Source organism: Pseudonaja textilis, chromosome Z (assembly GCF_049901715.1).
Source record: "Pseudonaja textilis isolate UNSWEBS1 chromosome Z, rPseTex1.2, whole genome shotgun sequence".
NCBI lineage: Eukaryota > Metazoa > Chordata > Lepidosauria > Squamata > Elapidae > Pseudonaja > Pseudonaja textilis.
Window position 1 is genome coordinate 39,422,404 of NC_142008.1, and position 19,672 is coordinate 39,442,075.

The 19,672-nt window shown below is 42.4% G+C and overlaps 1 protein-coding gene across 1 annotated transcript in view; it reads right to left on the bottom strand.

Moving 5' to 3' along the window:
• The window catches only part of HIBADH (3-hydroxyisobutyrate dehydrogenase), a 104,987-nt gene extending 93,285 nt beyond the window's left edge, over positions 1–11,702 (bottom strand). Inside the window, exons 1-3 of the mRNA XM_026708130.2 lie at positions 11,545–11,702; positions 5,367–5,527; positions 161–270 (exon numbers count right to left, since the gene is read on the bottom strand). Coding sequence (XP_026563915.1) covers positions 161–270; positions 5,367–5,527; positions 11,545–11,626 — 353 coding nt within the window. The 5' untranslated portion in view covers positions 11,627–11,702. The remainder of the gene's footprint in view (positions 1–160; positions 271–5,366; positions 5,528–11,544) is intronic.
• Positions 11,703–19,672: the final 7,970 nt, after the last annotated feature.

The following is a 19,672-nucleotide window of genomic DNA, read 5'->3' on the forward strand; positions in this document are numbered from 1 at the left end:
AATAATTAACTATGTACAATGAAGCATGCACACTTCTCCATGATGATAGCTGGAAACAAATTCAACATATTTGAGAAATTACTGAACTGCTACAGGATTTAATAACATTCAATAAAAATACAAGTAGAATATTAATATAAAGAAAAAAGGGGAATCTTACTTGAGAATTCCATTGGTACCTATGTAAACCTCTATTGCATTAGGATTAGATGGAAGCATTGTAATAATCCTATCTGCTTTATCTGCTACATCTGCTGGAGAATCAGCCACCTTTAAAAAAAAACAAAAAGGAAAGAATGCTTTTGAAGAAAGATTTGAAAAGAAAAACTAGCGATTCCGAACAAAGAATTGTGAAAAGGGAAAAAAGAAAAAAGAAACCTAAAATATAGTTGGATAGTTACACTTAAGTTTCACACAGGTTACATGGCAACACTGACATAGATTGAGTTTCAGATGAAAAGCTTTCAAAAAGAAGAAAAATGATCTGAAAATGTATTTAAAAAAAGAGATGTACTCAAAATACATGTTTTAGAACTACTAGTTCAGAAGTAATTTGTCATCAAGATTATGATGCTTAATTCTTAATTATAAAACTAATTGGACCCCTTCCGGTCAGGTTTCAGGTCAGATTATGGGACAAAACAACACCTATTAATCATCTCTGGCGTAGGATGGGATAATGCATCCATCCTTGCTGTCCTTGATCTCTCAGCTTTCAATACCATTATACCCTTATTGGTATCCTTATTAGGTTAACCATGGTATCCTTATTGGGTTGAGTTCAAAATTTGGGGGTGAGTGATGCAGTTTTGTACTGGTTACTACTGGTTTTGTAGAAGTAAGAGATCCAGTCAATGGCTACTCCTTTGTGGTGTGCTACAGGGCTCTATACTCTCTCCACTCATTTTCAGCATCTACATGAAGCTGGATGAGATCATCCAATACAATGGGATGAAGTATCATGAATATGCTGATGATATCAACTTTGTATCTCCATGGTGGCCCAAGTTTAGTTTACTTTATTGTCATTGCACCTCGTACAACAAAAGCATCTTCCATGCACATCATGACCATGAAAATAAACACAAACATCCTTCACACTCCACATTGAATTGAAAACCCTGATACTGCACCAACACTGCACTATACAGTAGAATTCAAAAGCTACTGTCCTGGGATAGAAGCTATTTTTTAGCTATTTGTCCTGGTTTTTATTATTTTGTACCATCTGCCAGATGGTAATCGTTCAAAAAAAGGCTTCCCAGGATGAGATGGATCTTTGAGAATGTTTTGAACTTTCTTAAGGCAGCGGGAGCTATAAAACTACAACGCTCTTGCAAAGAGGGGAGAGGGCAACCAATGATCTTCTGGGCAATGACATTAACCCTCTGGAGTGCTTTCTTATCTGCCACTGTGCAATTGGCAAACCATACAGAGGTGCAGTAAGTTAAAATATTCTCTATGGTGCAGTGGTAGAAGGTCACCAGCAGTTTTTCATTCAGTTGTTGTTTTCTGAGAAGTCTCAGGTAGTATAATATCTGCTGGGCCCTTTTGACCAGGGCTGCAATGTGGGCACTGCAGGTCAGGTCCTCTTTTAGGGTAACACCCAGAAACTTAAAACTGGCCACCTGCTCCACTCGGTCTCCATTGATAAGGGCTGGATATTTGATCTGTTCCTTCTATAATCCACTATAAGCTCCTTGGTCTTATTGGTGTTGAGGACCAAGTTATTGTCTCCACACCACGAAAGTAACCGGTCCACCTCATCTCAGTAGGCAGACTCACACACACCCCTGGAGATGAGTCCCACCACTGTTTTATCATCTGCAAATTTAATATATAAACCAAGTATTGGTGTCACTGCACTGTCATGGTGCCTGGAGACTGTGGGGCCTTGAACAGGGACAAAATAAGTCTGGTACTCTGGAACTCTGTTAAAGACAGTAGCTATATGAGTCTCAGGATCTGAGAGTTCAACATCTTTTACTCTTGAATAGGGTTGCATTGTCCCAGACAGGCCCAGTCTTCAACTTGGGAGTTCTCCTAGACCAGGGGTGGACAAACTACAGCCTGCGGGCCACATCCGGCCCGTTGGTCTTTTTAATCCGGCCCGCCGAAGATTGGTACAGAATTAAGGTTTGATGTGAATGATTGCATTCATTTGATTTTGACTTGTAATGACAGGCATCTTGACATCAGGTGGTGCATTAGGCGCAGTGACTTGATTTTGCGGAGATTTTGCAGTTTTTTATATGTATCATATCTTGTGCTGACCCGGCCCGTCTGTCAAATGTTAAAAGTCAATGAGGCCCCCGAGCCAAAAAGTTTGCCCACCCCTGTACTAGACTCATGATGAAGAACAGGTAGCTGTCATGGCTAGAAAAGCCTTTGTACAACTTTGTGTTGCACTCTGTCCTGCATCATGAGACCCTGCGCCGGTGGTGGGATTCAAATTTTTTTACTATTGATTCTGTGGGCGTGGCTTGGTAGGTGTGGCGTGACTTGGTGGGCATGGCTTGGTGGCGTATCCAGAGGAAGGATTCTGCAAAATCTCCATTCTTTCCCCATCCCACTAACCTGCTTTCCAGCTCCATTCTCCTGCACAGGGCAACAAAAGAAGACCCAATCAATCAGCTGGGACTCAGGAGGCAGATAATAGATGGGGGTGGGGCCTGTCAGAGGTGGTATTCTGAATTACTCAAAATTTCTACTACTGGTTCTCTGAACTACTCAAAATTTCTGCTACCAGTTCTCCTGAACTGGTCAGAACCTGCTGGACACCACCTCTGCCCTGCGCTCAGTTACTCATGCCCTGGTCATCTTGCATTTGGACTACTGTAATATGCTCTATATAAGGATCCCCTTGAAGAGTATTCAGAAGTTGCAACTCGCATTGATGCAGTTGTGCAGATAGTTCTAGGGGCCCCTAAGGTGACCCAGGTAACACTACTATTGCACAAGCTGCACTGGTTGCTAGTTCACTTGTAGGTCCAATTCAATGTTGGTTATTATCTCTTAGGCCCTTTATGGATTCAAGCTTATAGCATTCAAAGCAAGACATAAAGTTATATACTATCTGCAATTAAAGATAAGAATGAGTAGAACTGGCACAGAATTGTAGAATTTTCATTGTTAGACCTATTAATCTATGACCATTTAAAGATGATTCAAAGTGATGGTGGCCTTGGAAAAAGTGACTTATGAACCATCCTCAACTGTCATACCATCTCACTCTAGCGAAATGATCGCAGTGTACACACCTGGTACCAGTTCACATTTACGATGGTAGAACATCTTGTGGTCACATAACAAAATCAATTGGGCAATGTGATTCACTTAACCACCAGATGGCTCACTAAACCAGTTATTTGCTTAACAACATGGTAAAATGGTCATAAAATTGGATCATGTCACAACTTACTTGATGACTATTATCACTTAGTGACTAAAACTGGTGTCAATTGTGGTAGTAAAGGACTACCTATATCATCATACTTTACATCAGGGGTCCCCAAACTTGGCAACTTTAAGACTGGTGTCAATTGTGGTAATTAAGTAAAGGACTACTTATATCATCACATCAGGGGTCCCCAAACTTGGCAACTTTAAGACTTGTGGACTTCAACTCCCAGAATTCTCCAGCCACATTATTGTGTTTTTATAGATAGCCGTTTATAGTTTTTAATTCCATATTTTCATCCTCATACATATTCAAAACAATTTCAAATAAGGCTCAGTATACATCATGTGGATTCAAAATCTGTAAATTTATCAACTTAAAGGTGGTGAATCTCTGGCTTCCAAATTATTTTGAAATGTGAAGCTAATAGAAACTACTGTGTTTTTCACAAAATAAGGCCGGGCCTTATTTTTGATCCCTCCAAAATGGCTAGGCCGTCTTTTCGGGGGGGTGACTTAATTTCCCTCCCTTGCATCCTCGGACGGGCGGGCAGCAACGGCTTCATATCGGGAGACCTTCCTCCACCGTTGCTTTCCCTTCTCCCTGTGCTGCGCAGCATTTGGCGCAGCCACGCGGGGCCGGCCAGGGCTCCTCCCTGCAACCGGAGCCCAGCGGAGACACTCAGCTTCAGGCACTCCTGTCACCGCCTTCCCGGGCATCGTTTGAAGGCAAAGCCCATTCTTTTAAAAACGACGCCCTACTATGACAAAGCCTCCCCTGCCCAACCCCACGTGGGGAGGCGAATCTCCCGGGCCGCAGCGCAGGAGCGGCCCACCCCGGGAGAAGCACCCAGCCGCCATCACTGCCTGGCTCTGGGCAGAGCGCGAAGAGCTTCGCCTAGGGCACCCAGCTCAGCTGACAGGCAGGCCCTCGTGCCCGGCGGCGGACCTCTCACCAAGGCAGCGAGCGCCTCCCTGCCGGGCCCTCCGCTCATCCCACCAGGGCCATGCTGGAGCCAGGTGGGCTGGGCAGAGCCAGGAAAGCGAGCTGTGGGTGCACACCCGCCTGCCAAGCAAAAGAGCCGGGCCGACCCAAACTTGGCTTCCTTCGTAAGTCCCTCCAGCCCAACCCCGAAGGGGTCAGCGGAAGAGGCCGCCCAAGGCAATGATAGTGCCCACCCATCCATGGATAGGGAGGCGAGGCAACAGCCCATGCCACGTCCTCCTCTGAGCTGAGCCCCGCCAAGTGAGTGCCTCTGCCTGATGCCCATGTCGCTGCAGCATTTGGAGCTGCCAGCGCGTTTGGAGATGCGTGGGGATGGGGACGGGCTGGCCGAGGGGTGGAAAGGACCGGACAGCTTCGGGCTCTCTCTGCCGGACCCGCCAGCCAGGAAAGCAGCGCTGCCGTCACCTCGCCTCCCTGTCCGCGGATGGGTGGGCGATATCACTACCTCGGGCAGCGTCTCCCGGTGGTCCCTTCGGGTTCCAGCTGGAGGGACTTGGGAAGCCAAGCTCGGGTCGGCCCAGCTCTTTCACTTGGCAGGTGGGTGCGCACCCACGGCTCGCTTTCCCGGCTCTGCCCAGCCCTCCCAGCCCTGGCATGGCCCTGGTGGGATGAGCGGAGGGCCTGGCCGGGAAGCACTCGCTGCCTTTGTGAGAGCTCAAATTGTCTATAGCAAAGGCACAAAATCAGGCTCACCAAGGCACCAAAAAGTTTTCTATTAGTGTTTCATTCCCCTTTGGTTAACATGCTATTTAAAAAATTGGAGGAAAGAATAATTGGATTTTTGTGGCCTCTTTCCATCATAACAATGACGTTTCTTATATTTGGTGTCCTAAATAAAGGGTGATTTTAAAAAACAGTAATGCTGATGATGATAAGGGAATTAAGAAATTTCACCATCACATTTCTTGCAAATTTCACAGTCACTTTTAAAAATTAAAATAGCAATGAAATGTTATTATACCTGGGTACCCAGCTCTTGGAATTCCTTACATGCTTCTGGAAATACATCACATGCGATAATGGGATAACCATGTTTCACAAGGTTTTTTGCCATTGGATTTCCCATATTTCCCAAACCAATAAATCCAACTGGAGTTTTGGAAGCCATTGCCCTAGAAGACACTAATTGAAATGCAAATATTTCAGTTAAAAGTTTTCTAATCTTACATCAACTGCAATATACACTTTTCTTTTCTGCTAGTTGCATGTCTTAAGTTATACACTTTTCTTTTCTGCTAGTTGCATGTCTTAAGTTATACTAACAGCAGCTTATATTTCAAGAAAGGTAAGAAAATTGGCAAAAGCAGAAACATTCACTGTTCATTTTATTAAGTAATAGATAGTAAAAATGATCAACACTGAATTCATCAATATTGAATTTCAGTGTGCTCGCTCAAATAAGTGTTTGGTATCTGTAATCCCTCTACAGCAGAGTCCCAAATCAAAAATAGTACAACTACACAATAATTTAAGACTCTGTTAAAAATGCTTCAGATAATCAAGGGGAACCAATCTAACATATATCTCTCTGTTTTAAAGCAGCTGTGTATTTTCCTAATATTGAGAACTCCAAAGCACCAGTTTTAATTGAATCCAAAGCATTTCATAGCTATAATAGATTATGCAAAGGAGCTGACGCAAAGAAGATATAAATTTGAATGGGATACCACAATAAAATTGTATGAATGAAAATTTGCCCTATTTTGTGCTTGAAATAATTAGGGCAAAATAAACTTTTACATACTTTGGTCTTTGCTTTTTTATAAATTATCAAAAACTGCACTACCAAAAATCACCATTCTTCCACTGCAACTTACAAAGCCACAAAAATCAATTGGTGAAAATCCTAAGGTGTTTTTGTGGTGCCTTACCTTTATGAATTCAAAATCAGCTTAGAATTTAGTATTCCTTTTAAATCTGAATAGTTTTTTTAAATAAAAATAATCACAAAAGGGATGGCTTGTTTAAGCTATTGCTTCTTCATTTTAATGGAAAGCCAGTTTGATCTTGTGGTTAAGACCAGGCTGGAAACTGAGAGATCATGAGTTCAAGTCAAAGCTTAGCCATGAAAGTCAGTTGGGTGATGTTACACCAGTCAGTCTCTGTCAGCCCAAGTCACTTACAGAGTTGTTGTTATGGGGAAAATAGGAGGAAGGAATGTTATATATGTTAGACATCTTTCTTGAATTGTTTATAAATATACAGATGGGATATAAATAAATACATTAAATAAATAAAAGTATAATTTAGAAGTCTAAAGAGCCCGTGTCTATTTTAGTTTCACAAAATTTCAGATTTACCCTTTTATCCATTGTTTTTGCTTACAAAGCAAGAAGCATATATTCAAAGAAAATTTAGAAAATCAACTTTCCTAAAAAGGAAATTTAATAAAGATTCAGATTCCTTCTTTTCCTGTCTACAGATTCAGCCAGCTGCCAACAGCTGCAATCAAACTAACAGCTGTCTACCAGAAATTGGGATGACTCAAACTCTTATCACATGGCAAATTTCCTGAATCTAAAGATGATATTTAGGGAACATAATGGAAAACCTTCACCATAGTGTGATTTGGTCAGTTTGTCCCTGTTCTGAAAATTATCCTGATATTTACCTGATTATTTAAGCAGATGTTCATTAGAACAGACACTTGGATGTGAACAAAAGAAGAAACTAAACATAATCCCATCTATACTTTGTAGGGGTTGTATACATATATGTTTTAAAGTTAATCATAAGCTATCATGCCAGGTGCAAGAAATGGCTGGCCTATGAGTTGAGAGAAGCACATAGCATTTTGGAATCTAACTTGTAGCTTCTTTGGGGGAAGAAAAGACTTAAAGGGGGGAAAAGTGTTCATTGTCATATGCCCTGCCTCAACAATCAACAATTATTTAGTTTAGAATGAAACACAGGAAAGGAATATAAAGTAGTATGCAAAAGATTAAAGATGCTACTGTAGTAAAAAATATTGCATTATGCATTTTTGCTCCTTTAATAATCATTCATTTCTTGTATCAGTCCACTTTTGCCCCTCTTAAAATTTCTCTATCTAATCTTTCACTTTTAATAAACATTCTACAAGATAAACATATATTCATATAGTTGCTCTAGTATTTTTACCATAAATGAACTTGTGGACCAAGCACTAAAGGTAGCCCATGACTCTTGAGCACAATTGGGACCAGAATTTTGATTGTTAAGCAATATAGTTGTTCATTGTATCACCTCCAATTTTATGACCTCATTTGCCATGGTTGTTAATGCAATAAATATATATTGGCAATTATATGAATGTGTATTTATTATGATAGTATCCCAGAAAATCACTGTAGTTGCTAAATAAATCATGCAATCATTAAGCAAATCCAACTTCTTTTGCTGATTTTGCTTATTTTGGGTGATTTTGGAAGCTAGATGGAAAAGTCGCAAATGGTGATCATATGACCCCAGGACACTATAACTGTCCATAAACACATGACTAGTTGTTGAATGCCCACATTTTGACCATGTGACCATAGGATTCTGAAATGGTTATTAAATGCGAAGACTGGTTACAAATCATTTTTTTCAGTGCTGCTGTCATTTCAAATAGTTGCTATATCAACAGGTCAAGGGCTACCTATATAGATCTGATATACAAGATCATACTACTTTCATCCTTACTATGTCTCACACTCAATCTATCTATTTCTCTTTCTTTTATTCATTCATGCTGTATAAAATGATTGAAAAAGTAATTTGCACCAGTCCTCACTTATGGATCCTGCAGCACTCCCATGGTCATATGATTGTGATTCAAATGCTTGGCAACCAATCAATATTTACTACAGTTTTAGCATCTCAGGGTTATGTGATTGCCATTTGTGATCTTCCCAGCCAGCATTCAACAATCAAAGCCAATGGTGGAAGCCAGGTTCTCTTAGTGACCACTTAATTCACTTCATAATCATGGCAAGAAAGGTAGGGGGTGATTCACTTAACAACTACTCTACTTACCGATGGAAATTCTCATCGTAAGTCAAGAACTAGCTGTAAAAAAAGATCCATCATAATACGGTATATGAAAAAAGAGTTAACTTGGTCCTGGTGTGCAATAACAATATGCTTTTTTATATGGATACCAGAGAGGACAGTTTTCACTGCTATTTTTTTCTGGCAAACATAAGAAATATTTTTAAAAGATGAATAATACTAGGAACCAGAATCAATAAAGTTTACTGAAAAGATATTTACTGCGCTATTCATGCTCAGCAGCTAAGCTAAATAAAAATACTGTAGACATGGCAGAGACAGAACATTTAGGAAATATTCTTCAACAAATTGGTTGCATCTGATGTTTTTATAGAAACTATGATTTTAAGCTTTTTGTCAACATAGATATATCTGCTTTCCACATAGGATTGTTAATGCCATAAGTAATGCAAATAAAAAAGTTTCATCGTGATAAATTAGGCCACTGAAATGAAAAATTCTTTATGTAAACCCAGAGTTCTTTGAGGATAAAAGATTGCTCGTTCAGTTATGACATTAAAATAAATACTATGAGTGAAGCCATGCTCAGAGGTACCACCCTGTTCATTTGCTACTTCTAAGTTTGGTATCTAAGATACTATTTTTAATGGGTTCAAATGGTAGATCTAAGAGAGATACAGAGAATAAAGAAATAGATCCTTTAAGTCTGTAGTCAGGTCCCAATCCAGAAATGTATATACAGTATGAATAAAAATCAGTCTGCATGAGTGGGTACACCTGTACTAATTTACCCAGCAGATGGTTTGAGTTATTGAACAGCAGCTGTACTGTGCAATGTCTCAAATTATGTGTGCAGTTTCCAGGGTTTGGGTTTCTAGAACAGAAATACACATGCAACAACTTTCTCAGTAAAAAGAAAAAAATTGCAGCAACAGATTGAAAAGATGAACCATCTTTTTAAATAAGCGGATAAATATTGTTTTTTATCAAAAGGAAAAAAAAATCTTAGTATAACAAAAATTAAATATGCTTAACAACAATTATGTATTGGCTTATATTAATGTTAAGGAAATAACATATTAATTATAGATGCTCAGAGTCACTTAGATGAGTGACATATAAATTTATTAAGCAGAATATTTAATATTCTATATTAAAGACTAGAAAATGTGACACTGTAAATTCAATTTTCTGTCTTAGCCCAACTCATCTCACAGGATTATTGTGGGGAAAATATCAGCGGTTGGATATGTTTGCCACCTTGGGTCATTTGTGAAATAATAAAGATAGAATATAAATAAATAAGAATAATTGAATAATTTTCAAATAAGAAAATTGCTTAATTTATCGCTATATATGGAAATTATAAATCATGGTATTAGTTTTTATTAACCTTCAAAACTGATGATTACAGCATTATTAACAATAGAAAAAAAAGTAACAAAGTACCCAGCAAAGAGCTGAATTTATCAACCAATGAACTCTGAAATAAAAGGTTGCAATAAAGAGCACTATTTCCAAAATCTTAACACTCTATCCCTTTTTTAATTCAGAGAAAAGTCTGATATGCTTACTGGGACCAATATTACCAATTATATTTGATATTGCAATATAAGCAGCCATAATAATTTTATTAATAATTTATTAATTTATTAACTTGTTAATAGAAAGGGCATAATTTGGATCTATTTAGATAGCACAGTGGTTAGAATGTAGTATTGCAGTTAACTCTGCCTACTGTCAGGCGCTTGATTCTCAACACCTCAAGCCTTCCGTCCTGCTGAGGACAGTAAAGTAAGAACACAGATAGTTGGGGGCAATATGCTGACTCGGTAAACCTGTTAGAGAGGGCTGTAAACTATGAAGTGGTGCTATTGTGCTATTACTATAAAAGGTATGAGTAGATTAAGACATTTAAGACATTATAATTTACCTTAAGTAATCTAATAATTATGTAGAGTTTTTTCTTCAGTTGTAGACTGCACTAAACTATGTGATATATCACCTTGAAAAACACATTGATGCATTTGGACAACTAAAGGAATTAAAAAAAACCCTTGCTTATACAGCAGCTTTGCAATGCTTCTTGTAAATTTCTAGATAGCCCTTACAAAAATGTTAGTATTACTCTTCACGTGCTTAATTTTTACAAGCAGATGATGTATGCCACCCAAAACAGCACGTGATTTTATATCACAGATTGCATTTGAATAAAAGTCATATTTTTCACTCTAAATTTTTTTATTGGAAAACAAATTTACTTTATTGTAACCAAATAAAGCCAATTGTTTTAGTTTTAAAAGATTTAAGATCATTTGGACTACAATACTAAGAACCATCAGGTTTTGAAAAATAATAGCATTCCCTGCTATTGAAGAGATTAATATACAGCTTTTGATGATATAGAAATATAATCCAGGGTATTGCTTTTAAATTCACCATCTGGAAGCAAGATCCATTAAACGTAGTAAGGACTATTTTGTGAATATATATATGATTCTATTTCAAACTAATTTATCCCAAACAATGAATATGTATATTTCAACCCGTTTTACATAGGCAAAATAATTTGACTTTCCAATTAACCAAAATCTCCTTTTCTTCTTAGAAAAGAAAAAAGTATTATGGGGAAAAGCAAATATGAACCGAAGCTAATATTAATCTGCTACTTTAGGATAAACAAACTTTTGTGACTTCCATCTGTTGTTTTAGACGAACAGCATTTAGCACCCAAAAAGGTCAGGTATGATTCCTGTATAAATGTTACAAATGGCATGGCTTAAATATATATGCAAAGACTTAAGAGTAGAAAACCCGACTTCTCTGAAGGCATTACATCGCGTGCCAAGGCATACTTGATATGAATATTTATTAAAAGCAGGCAGATTTTGAGAAGCACATTCTCTCGCCCTCTTATTTCATGAGATGCCCCTTGCCTTACGGTGATCCAATTCTCGCCCAGGCGGATATCTACATATTGAAGGGCTAGCTAATAAGTTTGGCCACGGGACAGGAACCCCAACTTTTGCGAAGCGACAAGGAAAAGGGTTAACAACTGCAACATGTTTGTCCTCCTGGAGGGCCGAGCACCTTTTGGATTCTCCTACAAGACGCCACGAGCCAATTTACGCCTCCTCGTCCGGCGGCGCGAGCTCAAATTGCCTTACCCCAAGCGAGCCAGTCTGCACAGACTTTCCCATGCCTGTGCAGCAAACTAACGGAGGCTCGGAGCATTAACGCTGCTGCCATGCTGCTTGCCCGCCTCCGTTCCGCGACCTCTAGTAAGACGCCACCACCTTCTTCGCTCCCTTAGCTTGGCTCCACTGGCTGTGGCGAAGCACGGAAGGAGGCAGAGAAAAAGAGTGACATCCAAAGCCACCAATCACCATTTTCGATTGGCAGCAAATCCCCCAATCAAACCAAACGTTCTCCAGTCGGTGACCTGCCGCAGCTCCTCCCTATCCCATGATAGGCGTTGTTTTCTCCAGAAATATAAAACTAGTTTGTGGTGCTGCGTTTCTTCTTGGTTAACTAAAATCTTTGCCCCGAAATTGGTGTTGGTGGAATGCAGACCTGCCGCCGCAAGCAGGATTGTATTACAATTCCTATCAATCCCAGCCCTGGGAATTATGGCAGTAGTAGTTTATTGCAACTATTCGTGGACAGCTATATAATTAAGTGGCAAGAAAACAGAGAAAGTGATTTTAAAAAATGGTTTAACTGTTCTCTGCTATCTCAATATGTGTACATTTTTTAAAAACCCTTTCATCTCCCGCAGCTGAGGCACTGCAAGGGGAAAAAGTGAGTCCAATGCTTTTTATATAAACCGCCACTTTTACATGCAATTATAAAATATTACATTGTTACATTATATTACATAAAAACTACAAAAATGTAACTCAGAAAATGACAGGTAGGGAATTTCTCATCTATATATTCATTGTAAAAAAGCAATCCCTAAAGCACAGAACAATACAAACCAATGCAGGTGTGAACATATTTCAGAAGGAAAAAAAAATAGAAGGTGCCGCAGCAATGATTTACTCAAAATTCCAGATGTCTTAAGCAAGTTCCAAGCTCCCAAGGATAACACCAACCATAACTGAATAGGGAAGGTATTCCATTCTAATAGCTGTAATCCATTCTTAAGATTGCCTGTAAAAATTTTTTTTACTAAAGCCAGGTTAATGCTATCCAGAATAAGAGAAAAAAACACTCCTTGCATTTTACTTCCATTGAAAGTTAAAACTTCTTAGGAACACTTGTACTTACTGTGCATGCTAACCCTAGCTGTTAAGTTTGGGAAAAGAGAGGCTGAACCAGAGCATGAGTGCAACAATACTTTATTATAACAATAAAGGGCTGACCGTGCTTGCCAAGCCGGGAACTGGCTCGCAGCGATCAGCGACTGGTCGGACCCCGCAGCCTGCTTTTATAGCTGGCTGCTGGGGTGAACCAACCAATGGGTAAAGGGGAGAACGCCCCCGCAAAGTGAATGGACCTGAGTGAGAACTCCTAGAGTCCTCAGGACATAACACCCCTTCCCCCCAGATGCGAACACGCATAGTCTTTGAGGTAGGCAGGAGGTTTATGTTGGCGCCCGGAACGGCGCAGCTCTGGAACGCTGACTGTCCGCTCAGAGTCTGTCTGGGAAGGCAGAGCCGGGTAAGTGTCACCAACGTGCCCCTCGGTTCGGGCAGGCCCGGGACTCGTAGGGTTGGTCGCTGGGGACGTGCTCCCGTAGATTGGATCGGGCTGGTCCACCGTCTGGGCGCCGCTGTCCGTGCTCGGGCTTTCTGGACTGACTGTTGGTGTGTACTGGTCGCCGGGAAGGATGTGGATGTGGGGTTGATGCTGAGACCTCCCGTCGCTTTGTGATTCTGGGTCCCTGCTAGTGTGGGTGCTGAGGCGCCTACGCAGCTGGTCCAGGTGCCTTCTCCAGACCCGGCCGTCCTCCAGTCTGACCCGAAACGACCTTGGTCCGGTGATGGCCACGATCTCGCCCGGGATCCACAGGGGGTCTCCAGCGAAGTTCCTCGCGAATACTGGCTCCTGTAAGATAAAATGTCTAACCCCGATGTGGAAGCGAGGGAGAGTCAGGGCAGTATTGTGGGTGAAGTCTGTCCAATACAGTCCTCAGACGCCTGCCCATCAGGAGCTCAGCTGGGGACTTGTTGGTGACTGAACATGGAGTTGAATGCTGGCTCATCAGGAAACGCGAGAGTTTGTGGTGCCAGTCATCCTTACTGAACCTAGCCAGGGCTTCTTTAGTGGTCCTGACGGCCCTCTCAGCCAATCCGTTACTGGCAGGATGAAATGGGGCTGTGAAAATGTGGCGGATACCCAGGTTGGCAGCGAAACGGCTGAACTCGGTTGATGCGAACTGTGGGCCATTGTCGGAGACAATGGAGTCGAGTAGCCCGTGTGTAACAAACAGGCGTGTTAATACGTTGGTGATTGCTTGCGTGGTGGTCGTGGATAGCTGTGCAACGTCAATCCATTTGGAATAGGCGTCCACGACCACTAGGAACATTTTCCCATGCAAGGGGCCGGCCAGGTCTATGTGAATTCTGGACCACGGAGCGCTGGCGCTCTCCCATTTAGTAGGGGTGGCAATAGGAGGAGCTGGACGGGATTCCTGGCAGGGGTTGCAGGAGCTTACCCATTTAGCGATGTCCTCGTCGAGGCCCGGCCACCATACGTAGCTGCGTGCTAATGCCTTCATTCTCACGATGCCAGGGTGTCCCTCGTGCAACGCCTCCAGGACTCGGGTACATAGTAAGGTCGGGATGACCACTCGAGTGCCCCACAGTAGGCAGCCCTGCAAACTGGACAGTTCCTGCATGCGGGTCTTGAAAGGCAAGAATTTGTTTTCCACATTGCCACCCGGCCACCCCCTCCTCACCCAGTCGAGCACCTGGGCGAGCGTTTTGTCTGCCTTGGTTTTAGCAGCAATGTCAAGGGCAGTGATGGGGAGGTCCAATTGGGTTACCTCGAAAATAGTGTGGACAGGAGCAGGGTCTTCAGCCGGAGCCGGCAAGGGACAGCGGCTGAGAGCGTCAGCGTGGGACAATGTTTTACCTGGCCGGTGTAAGAGTCTGTAGGAGTAGGCTGCTAGGAAGAGGGTCCATCTCGTCATCCTAGGGGAAAGGACTTGAGGGGTCTGTTTGTCTCCGGCTAGTAGACCCAGGCGGGGCTTGTGGTCTGTGACCAGCTCGAAAAAATGGCCAAAGAGAAATTCGTGAAATTTTTTCACTGCTGCAACAGCTGCTAGAGCTTCCTTATCGCATCTGGCTGTAATTACGCTCTGTTGCGGAGAGCGTCCTGGAGAAAAAGGCAATGGGAGCCTCGGCGCCATTGGGAAGCCTGTGGCTTAATACTGCCCCAATTCCAAAGGGGGATGCGTCTGCTGCCAGCACTAAAGGAAGGTTGGGGTCGAATTGAATAAGCACCGCCTCTGACGTGAGTAGTGATTTCACGGCGTGAAAAGCATGGTCTTCTTTGTGCCCCCAGTGCCAAGGTGACTTTTTATCCAGTAATCTGTGTAGGGGTTCAGCTACTGATGCTTTATGGGGCAAGAAAGACGCGTAAAAGTTTAATAGCCCCAAGAAGGCCTGTAGTTCAGTTTTGGAGGTTGGAGTGGGTGCCTCGTGAATTGCCTTGACCTTGGACTCCAGGGGGTGAATGCCTGAGGTGTCAATTTTATAACCCAGAAAGTCCACCTGTCTAGTGGCAATGGCGCATTTTTCTTTTTTCAATTTGAGGCCATGCTGTCTGAACCTCTCTAACACTGCTCGAACTCTCTGGAAGAGTTGGGGTCTGTCCCTGGCCGAGACTAAGATGTCGTCGAAGTAGGGTACTACTCCAGGGAGGCCCTGTAAAATCCGCTCCATGAGGGATTGAAAGATACCTGGGGCAACACTTACGCCAAATTGGAGACGCTTGCATCGGAAAGCACCCCTGTGAGTGACGATGGTCTGGAGTTCCGCTGTTTGGTTGTCAACAGGGAACTGTTGATACGCTTGAGACATGTCCAATTTGGCAAAAATGCTGCCAGGTTCAAAAGTGTGCAATAAATGCTGAATGACGGGCACTGGGTAAGCGCTAACTTGTAAAAACTTATTGATTGTGGTCTTGTAGTCCGAGCAAATTCTCAGGCTACCGTCTTTTTTTAGGGGTGTGACAATGGGCGTCTCCCATTTGGCGAAATCTGTTGGCTCAATGACCCCTTGTTTTAATAATTTATCCAGTTCCGCATCTAATTTAGGCCGAATAGCGAATGGGACTCTACGAGGTTTTAGCCTGATTGGGACCGCCTGGGGGTCGACTGAGAACGATATTGGGGTACCGTTATAACACCCCAGCTCATCGATGAATACATCTGAGTAATCAGCGAATAAGGAGTCAGTGTCTGAGGTTGAGACAGCGTGGACTCCTGTTAGCCCTAGGCCGAGATGGGGAAACCAATCGAGCCCCAATAAGGTAGGGAGATTGCCGTTAACTACCACTAGAGGTAGGTGACCTTTAAAAGCTTTAAAACTGACAAGGAACTTGCCTCTGCCGATTACAGGAATGGTCCTCCCCTGGTAGTCCTTCAGGCTAAACTGGCACTTCTGGAGCCGGCTAGTTGATAGGCTGGGCTGGAGCCTCTTGAGGGTGTTCCACGAGATAATTGAGAGCGCTGACCCTGTGTCAACCTCCATGCGGCACGGTTTACCTTCTAAGTAAACGGAGAGAGAGATTTTACTAACAGTGTGGCAAGTGTGCTTGGCACGGTGATGTGTGCGACAGTTCAATACTTGCCTGTGCGGCCCGAGTGTGAGACGGGGGGTGCCTTTGTGTTGAGCTTTGAGGGGCTTGGCAGACTCTCGCGATGTGCCCCCTTTATGGCAGTTATTGCAGGTGGCTCCTTTAAACTTGCAGGTGGCCCTCAGATGAGATCCACCACAGGCTAGGCACAGGGTGATGTGCTTGGGTGGACCGATGTTTTCTTGTTTGGTTCCTACCTGCGGCCGTCTGTCGTTGGAGAGGCGGTGGACGTCGTTTTCATCACTCAGGGATTCCTCTGCTACCACCTCCTCGGAGTGGACTGGAATTGATGTCCGCTTGGCAGTCGGGCCATGGATTTCGGTGGCTGAGTGCGCTGCCAGTTCTGCTGCTAAGGCCTCCTCGACTGCTTGTGCGAGATTGAGGTCTTTTTTCGCGAGGAGGCGCCTTTGAAGGTGTAGGTCCTTGACCCCGCAGACTAGTTGATCGAGGAGCATGTCCTCCAGGTAGGTTCCAAACCCACAATGCAATGCTGCTGTTCTGAGAGCGGCCATATACTGATTAACGGTTTCCTTGTCCGCTTACTTCCTCATACGGAAGGTGAATCTCCTGGCAATCTGTGAGGGCCTGGGAGAATAGTGGTTAGTGAGGATTTCAAGTAGCTCTGACCAAGGAACGTTTTTCAACTCACGTGGAGCCACGAGGGCTGTGGCAGTATCGAAGACGATGGCTCCACAGTAGATCAGGAAATACGATTTTTTCCGATGTTCTCCAGCATCAGCAAGCCCAATTGCATCGATATAATGGTTAAAACGGTTCTTGTATGATTCCCACTTCTCCTCATCCGGTTTGAACGCTGGGAAGACTGGATTGGAGTTCATGGTGATGGGGCTGGTAGAACAACCTGTGGAAAAAATCTCTCTGGGGCAGCAGAAAAATGTTCTAGTGCCTGTGGCAGGCAAGTGATTTCAGCTCTGGAGAGGCTTTTCGCAATCCTCTCTCTCTCTCTGGGTTAGCCACGTTTGGCGTCAGCCGTTGGCGGCGTTTAAATTTGCGCCTGTGTGGGCGTCAGTGACTTGACTACAGCACCGTGCTGTGCCTTTTAGGTTTGAAATTCAAATGACAGCCGTTTGAATTTCGCGCCTAAACAATGAGCGGCTGCGGCTCGCAGCGCTTCACTTTCCCTGTAGCTGGGCTAACAAGCGGCTACAGACGCTTCTAACTTTCGTTCTGACCGCTCTCTCTGGCTGCGGATCAGTGTTCGCTTTATTGCTTGCTGGCCGCTTTCTCTGTCAGCGGACCAGCGTTCGCTCTTTTGTTTGCTCTTTTTGCTTGCTGACCGCTCTCTCTGGCTGCGGATCAGCGTTGCTCTATCGCCGGCCGATCGCTCTCTCTGGCTGCGGATCGGCGGCTAGTGACTCAGCGGTTGCATGGTGCTTCTGGTAGCCATCCCATCCTCGTCGCCAGTGTTAAGTTTGGGAAAAGAGAGGCTGAACCAGAGCATGAGTGCAACAATACTTTATTATAACAATAAAGGGCTGACCGTGCTTGCCAAGCCGGGAACTGGCTCGCAGCGATCAGCGACTGGTCGGACCCCGCAGCCTGCTTTTATAGCTGGCTGCTGGGGTGAACCAACCAATGGGTAAAGGGGAGAACGCCCCCGCAAAGTGAATGGACCTGAGTGAGAACTCCTAGAGTCCTCAGGACATAACACTAGCCTTTTCAAAACAGGGCATCTGCTTAATTCACATAGGAATTACATATTCATCATACCTCCATTTTGTTGAGATTTAGCCTCAGTTCATTGATTCTCATCAAGCTTGCACTTAAGCAAATAGAAATGATGTGATTTGATATCCGAAAACATCCAACTATACTCTATAGTATTTTATTTCTTACAAAATGGCTTTTTGCTTGATATTATTGAGAGCTCATTTGCAAATTTTAATACCAGACAACACCCAATATTTTTGAAGATATGTCCATGTTTGGAAGTTTAGGCATGGGGGCGGGGGGGACAGGAGAAAAATAAGCCCATATTTTGCTACTATGACATATGGTATCATTGTCCAATTGACATGAAGCATGTGATATCATTTTACTTTCTCCACTGAAACTAAATGATTGGGACTTCCCTTTCCAAACTGAATCTGAGTTAAAAACAAAAAATCCTGGATATATATCTCTTGTTCCTAGGAAATAAAAACATAACTGTTATAAGTTGAAAACATAACTTATAAGTTATAAATAACAATTCATTTTCATATTGGCTGCCTTGTTTTGTTTTCCTTGCGTCACTAGCCAACCTAGTGACTCAGAAATGAAGCTTACAGCATAAACTCTCAAAATTTATCATTTTTTTACTTTTTAAGTTTCAATTTTATTCTCAGTGAGACTTATAAAGTTGGTCCTTGGAACTTGAGTTTCCTAACTTGAAAATTATAGTTCTGATCATTATTTCCAGATTACTGATTTTATTTGATTTCATATTTCTTTTGTGACAGTTTTGGCCTCCACATATAAGATACTGTATGTGAGAAATTGAGTCAAATTATCCTGACTTTTTCATTCATGGATGTTTTCCTGGCCTTTTGCTGTTGTTTTAAGCAAACCGTATCTCATGAAAGCTGTGTGTTAAACTGACATTACAAACATTAAAAAAATACACAAGAAGGGTCAAGATAATTATTGTACTGTATTGGTAAGGTTGCACTGGTAATAAAAATTCCCTAACAAAGTCGTTCAATTCTTTTCCCAGAAATTGTAGGATATTAAAATTAGAACAAAAGAATTAACTATTAATTGCACATCTTTTTCCACATTATAACATTTCTGTGTCCCATATATTAAATACTAGCCAGATACCTGTACTTCGCAATGACACAGTGTGATTGGGCTATGCAGGAGAAATCTGCATAGACAATCCATTGGCTCAGTAGTGGTCAGTGATTGAAACACATAAGGGAATATGCTCCTTGAGTCTGGAAGCAGTTCCATAGTGCAGTACTGACATTTACAGCTGTGTGAAAAAGTCCTGCACGCTTTACGGTTTCTGCTTTATGACATTTTTTGGAGAAGCCACTGATTTTATGATATTTTATGCTAACTGCTATGCAAATATTGTTATATTTAAATAAATACTGATGGTTTTTAAGTGAAAAGCATAAGATTTTTGCAATTTGGTGCTATTTGGATGGTGATTGTGAATTTTCTTGCATGTTTACAATGCATGCTTACAATGACTATGAAAACATTAACTGATGCATACACAGTGGCATACATGTTGCAATTACTAAGGCCGATGCTAGTGTTCTGTTAATATTTTTATTGTTTGTGGCACTGAAAAGGACCATTCAGATACCCAAACATGGCTACTAAAATGAAATTGGCCAGCTCTTATTGCTTATCACCAGGCAGCATTGCTTCAGCATAGACTGTACTAGCTTTGGCACGTGATCTTTGGTGACAATGTGGTGCCAGGCTGCAATAATGGATTCAGTCAGCTCCTGCTTGGTCTTCGGATGCTTC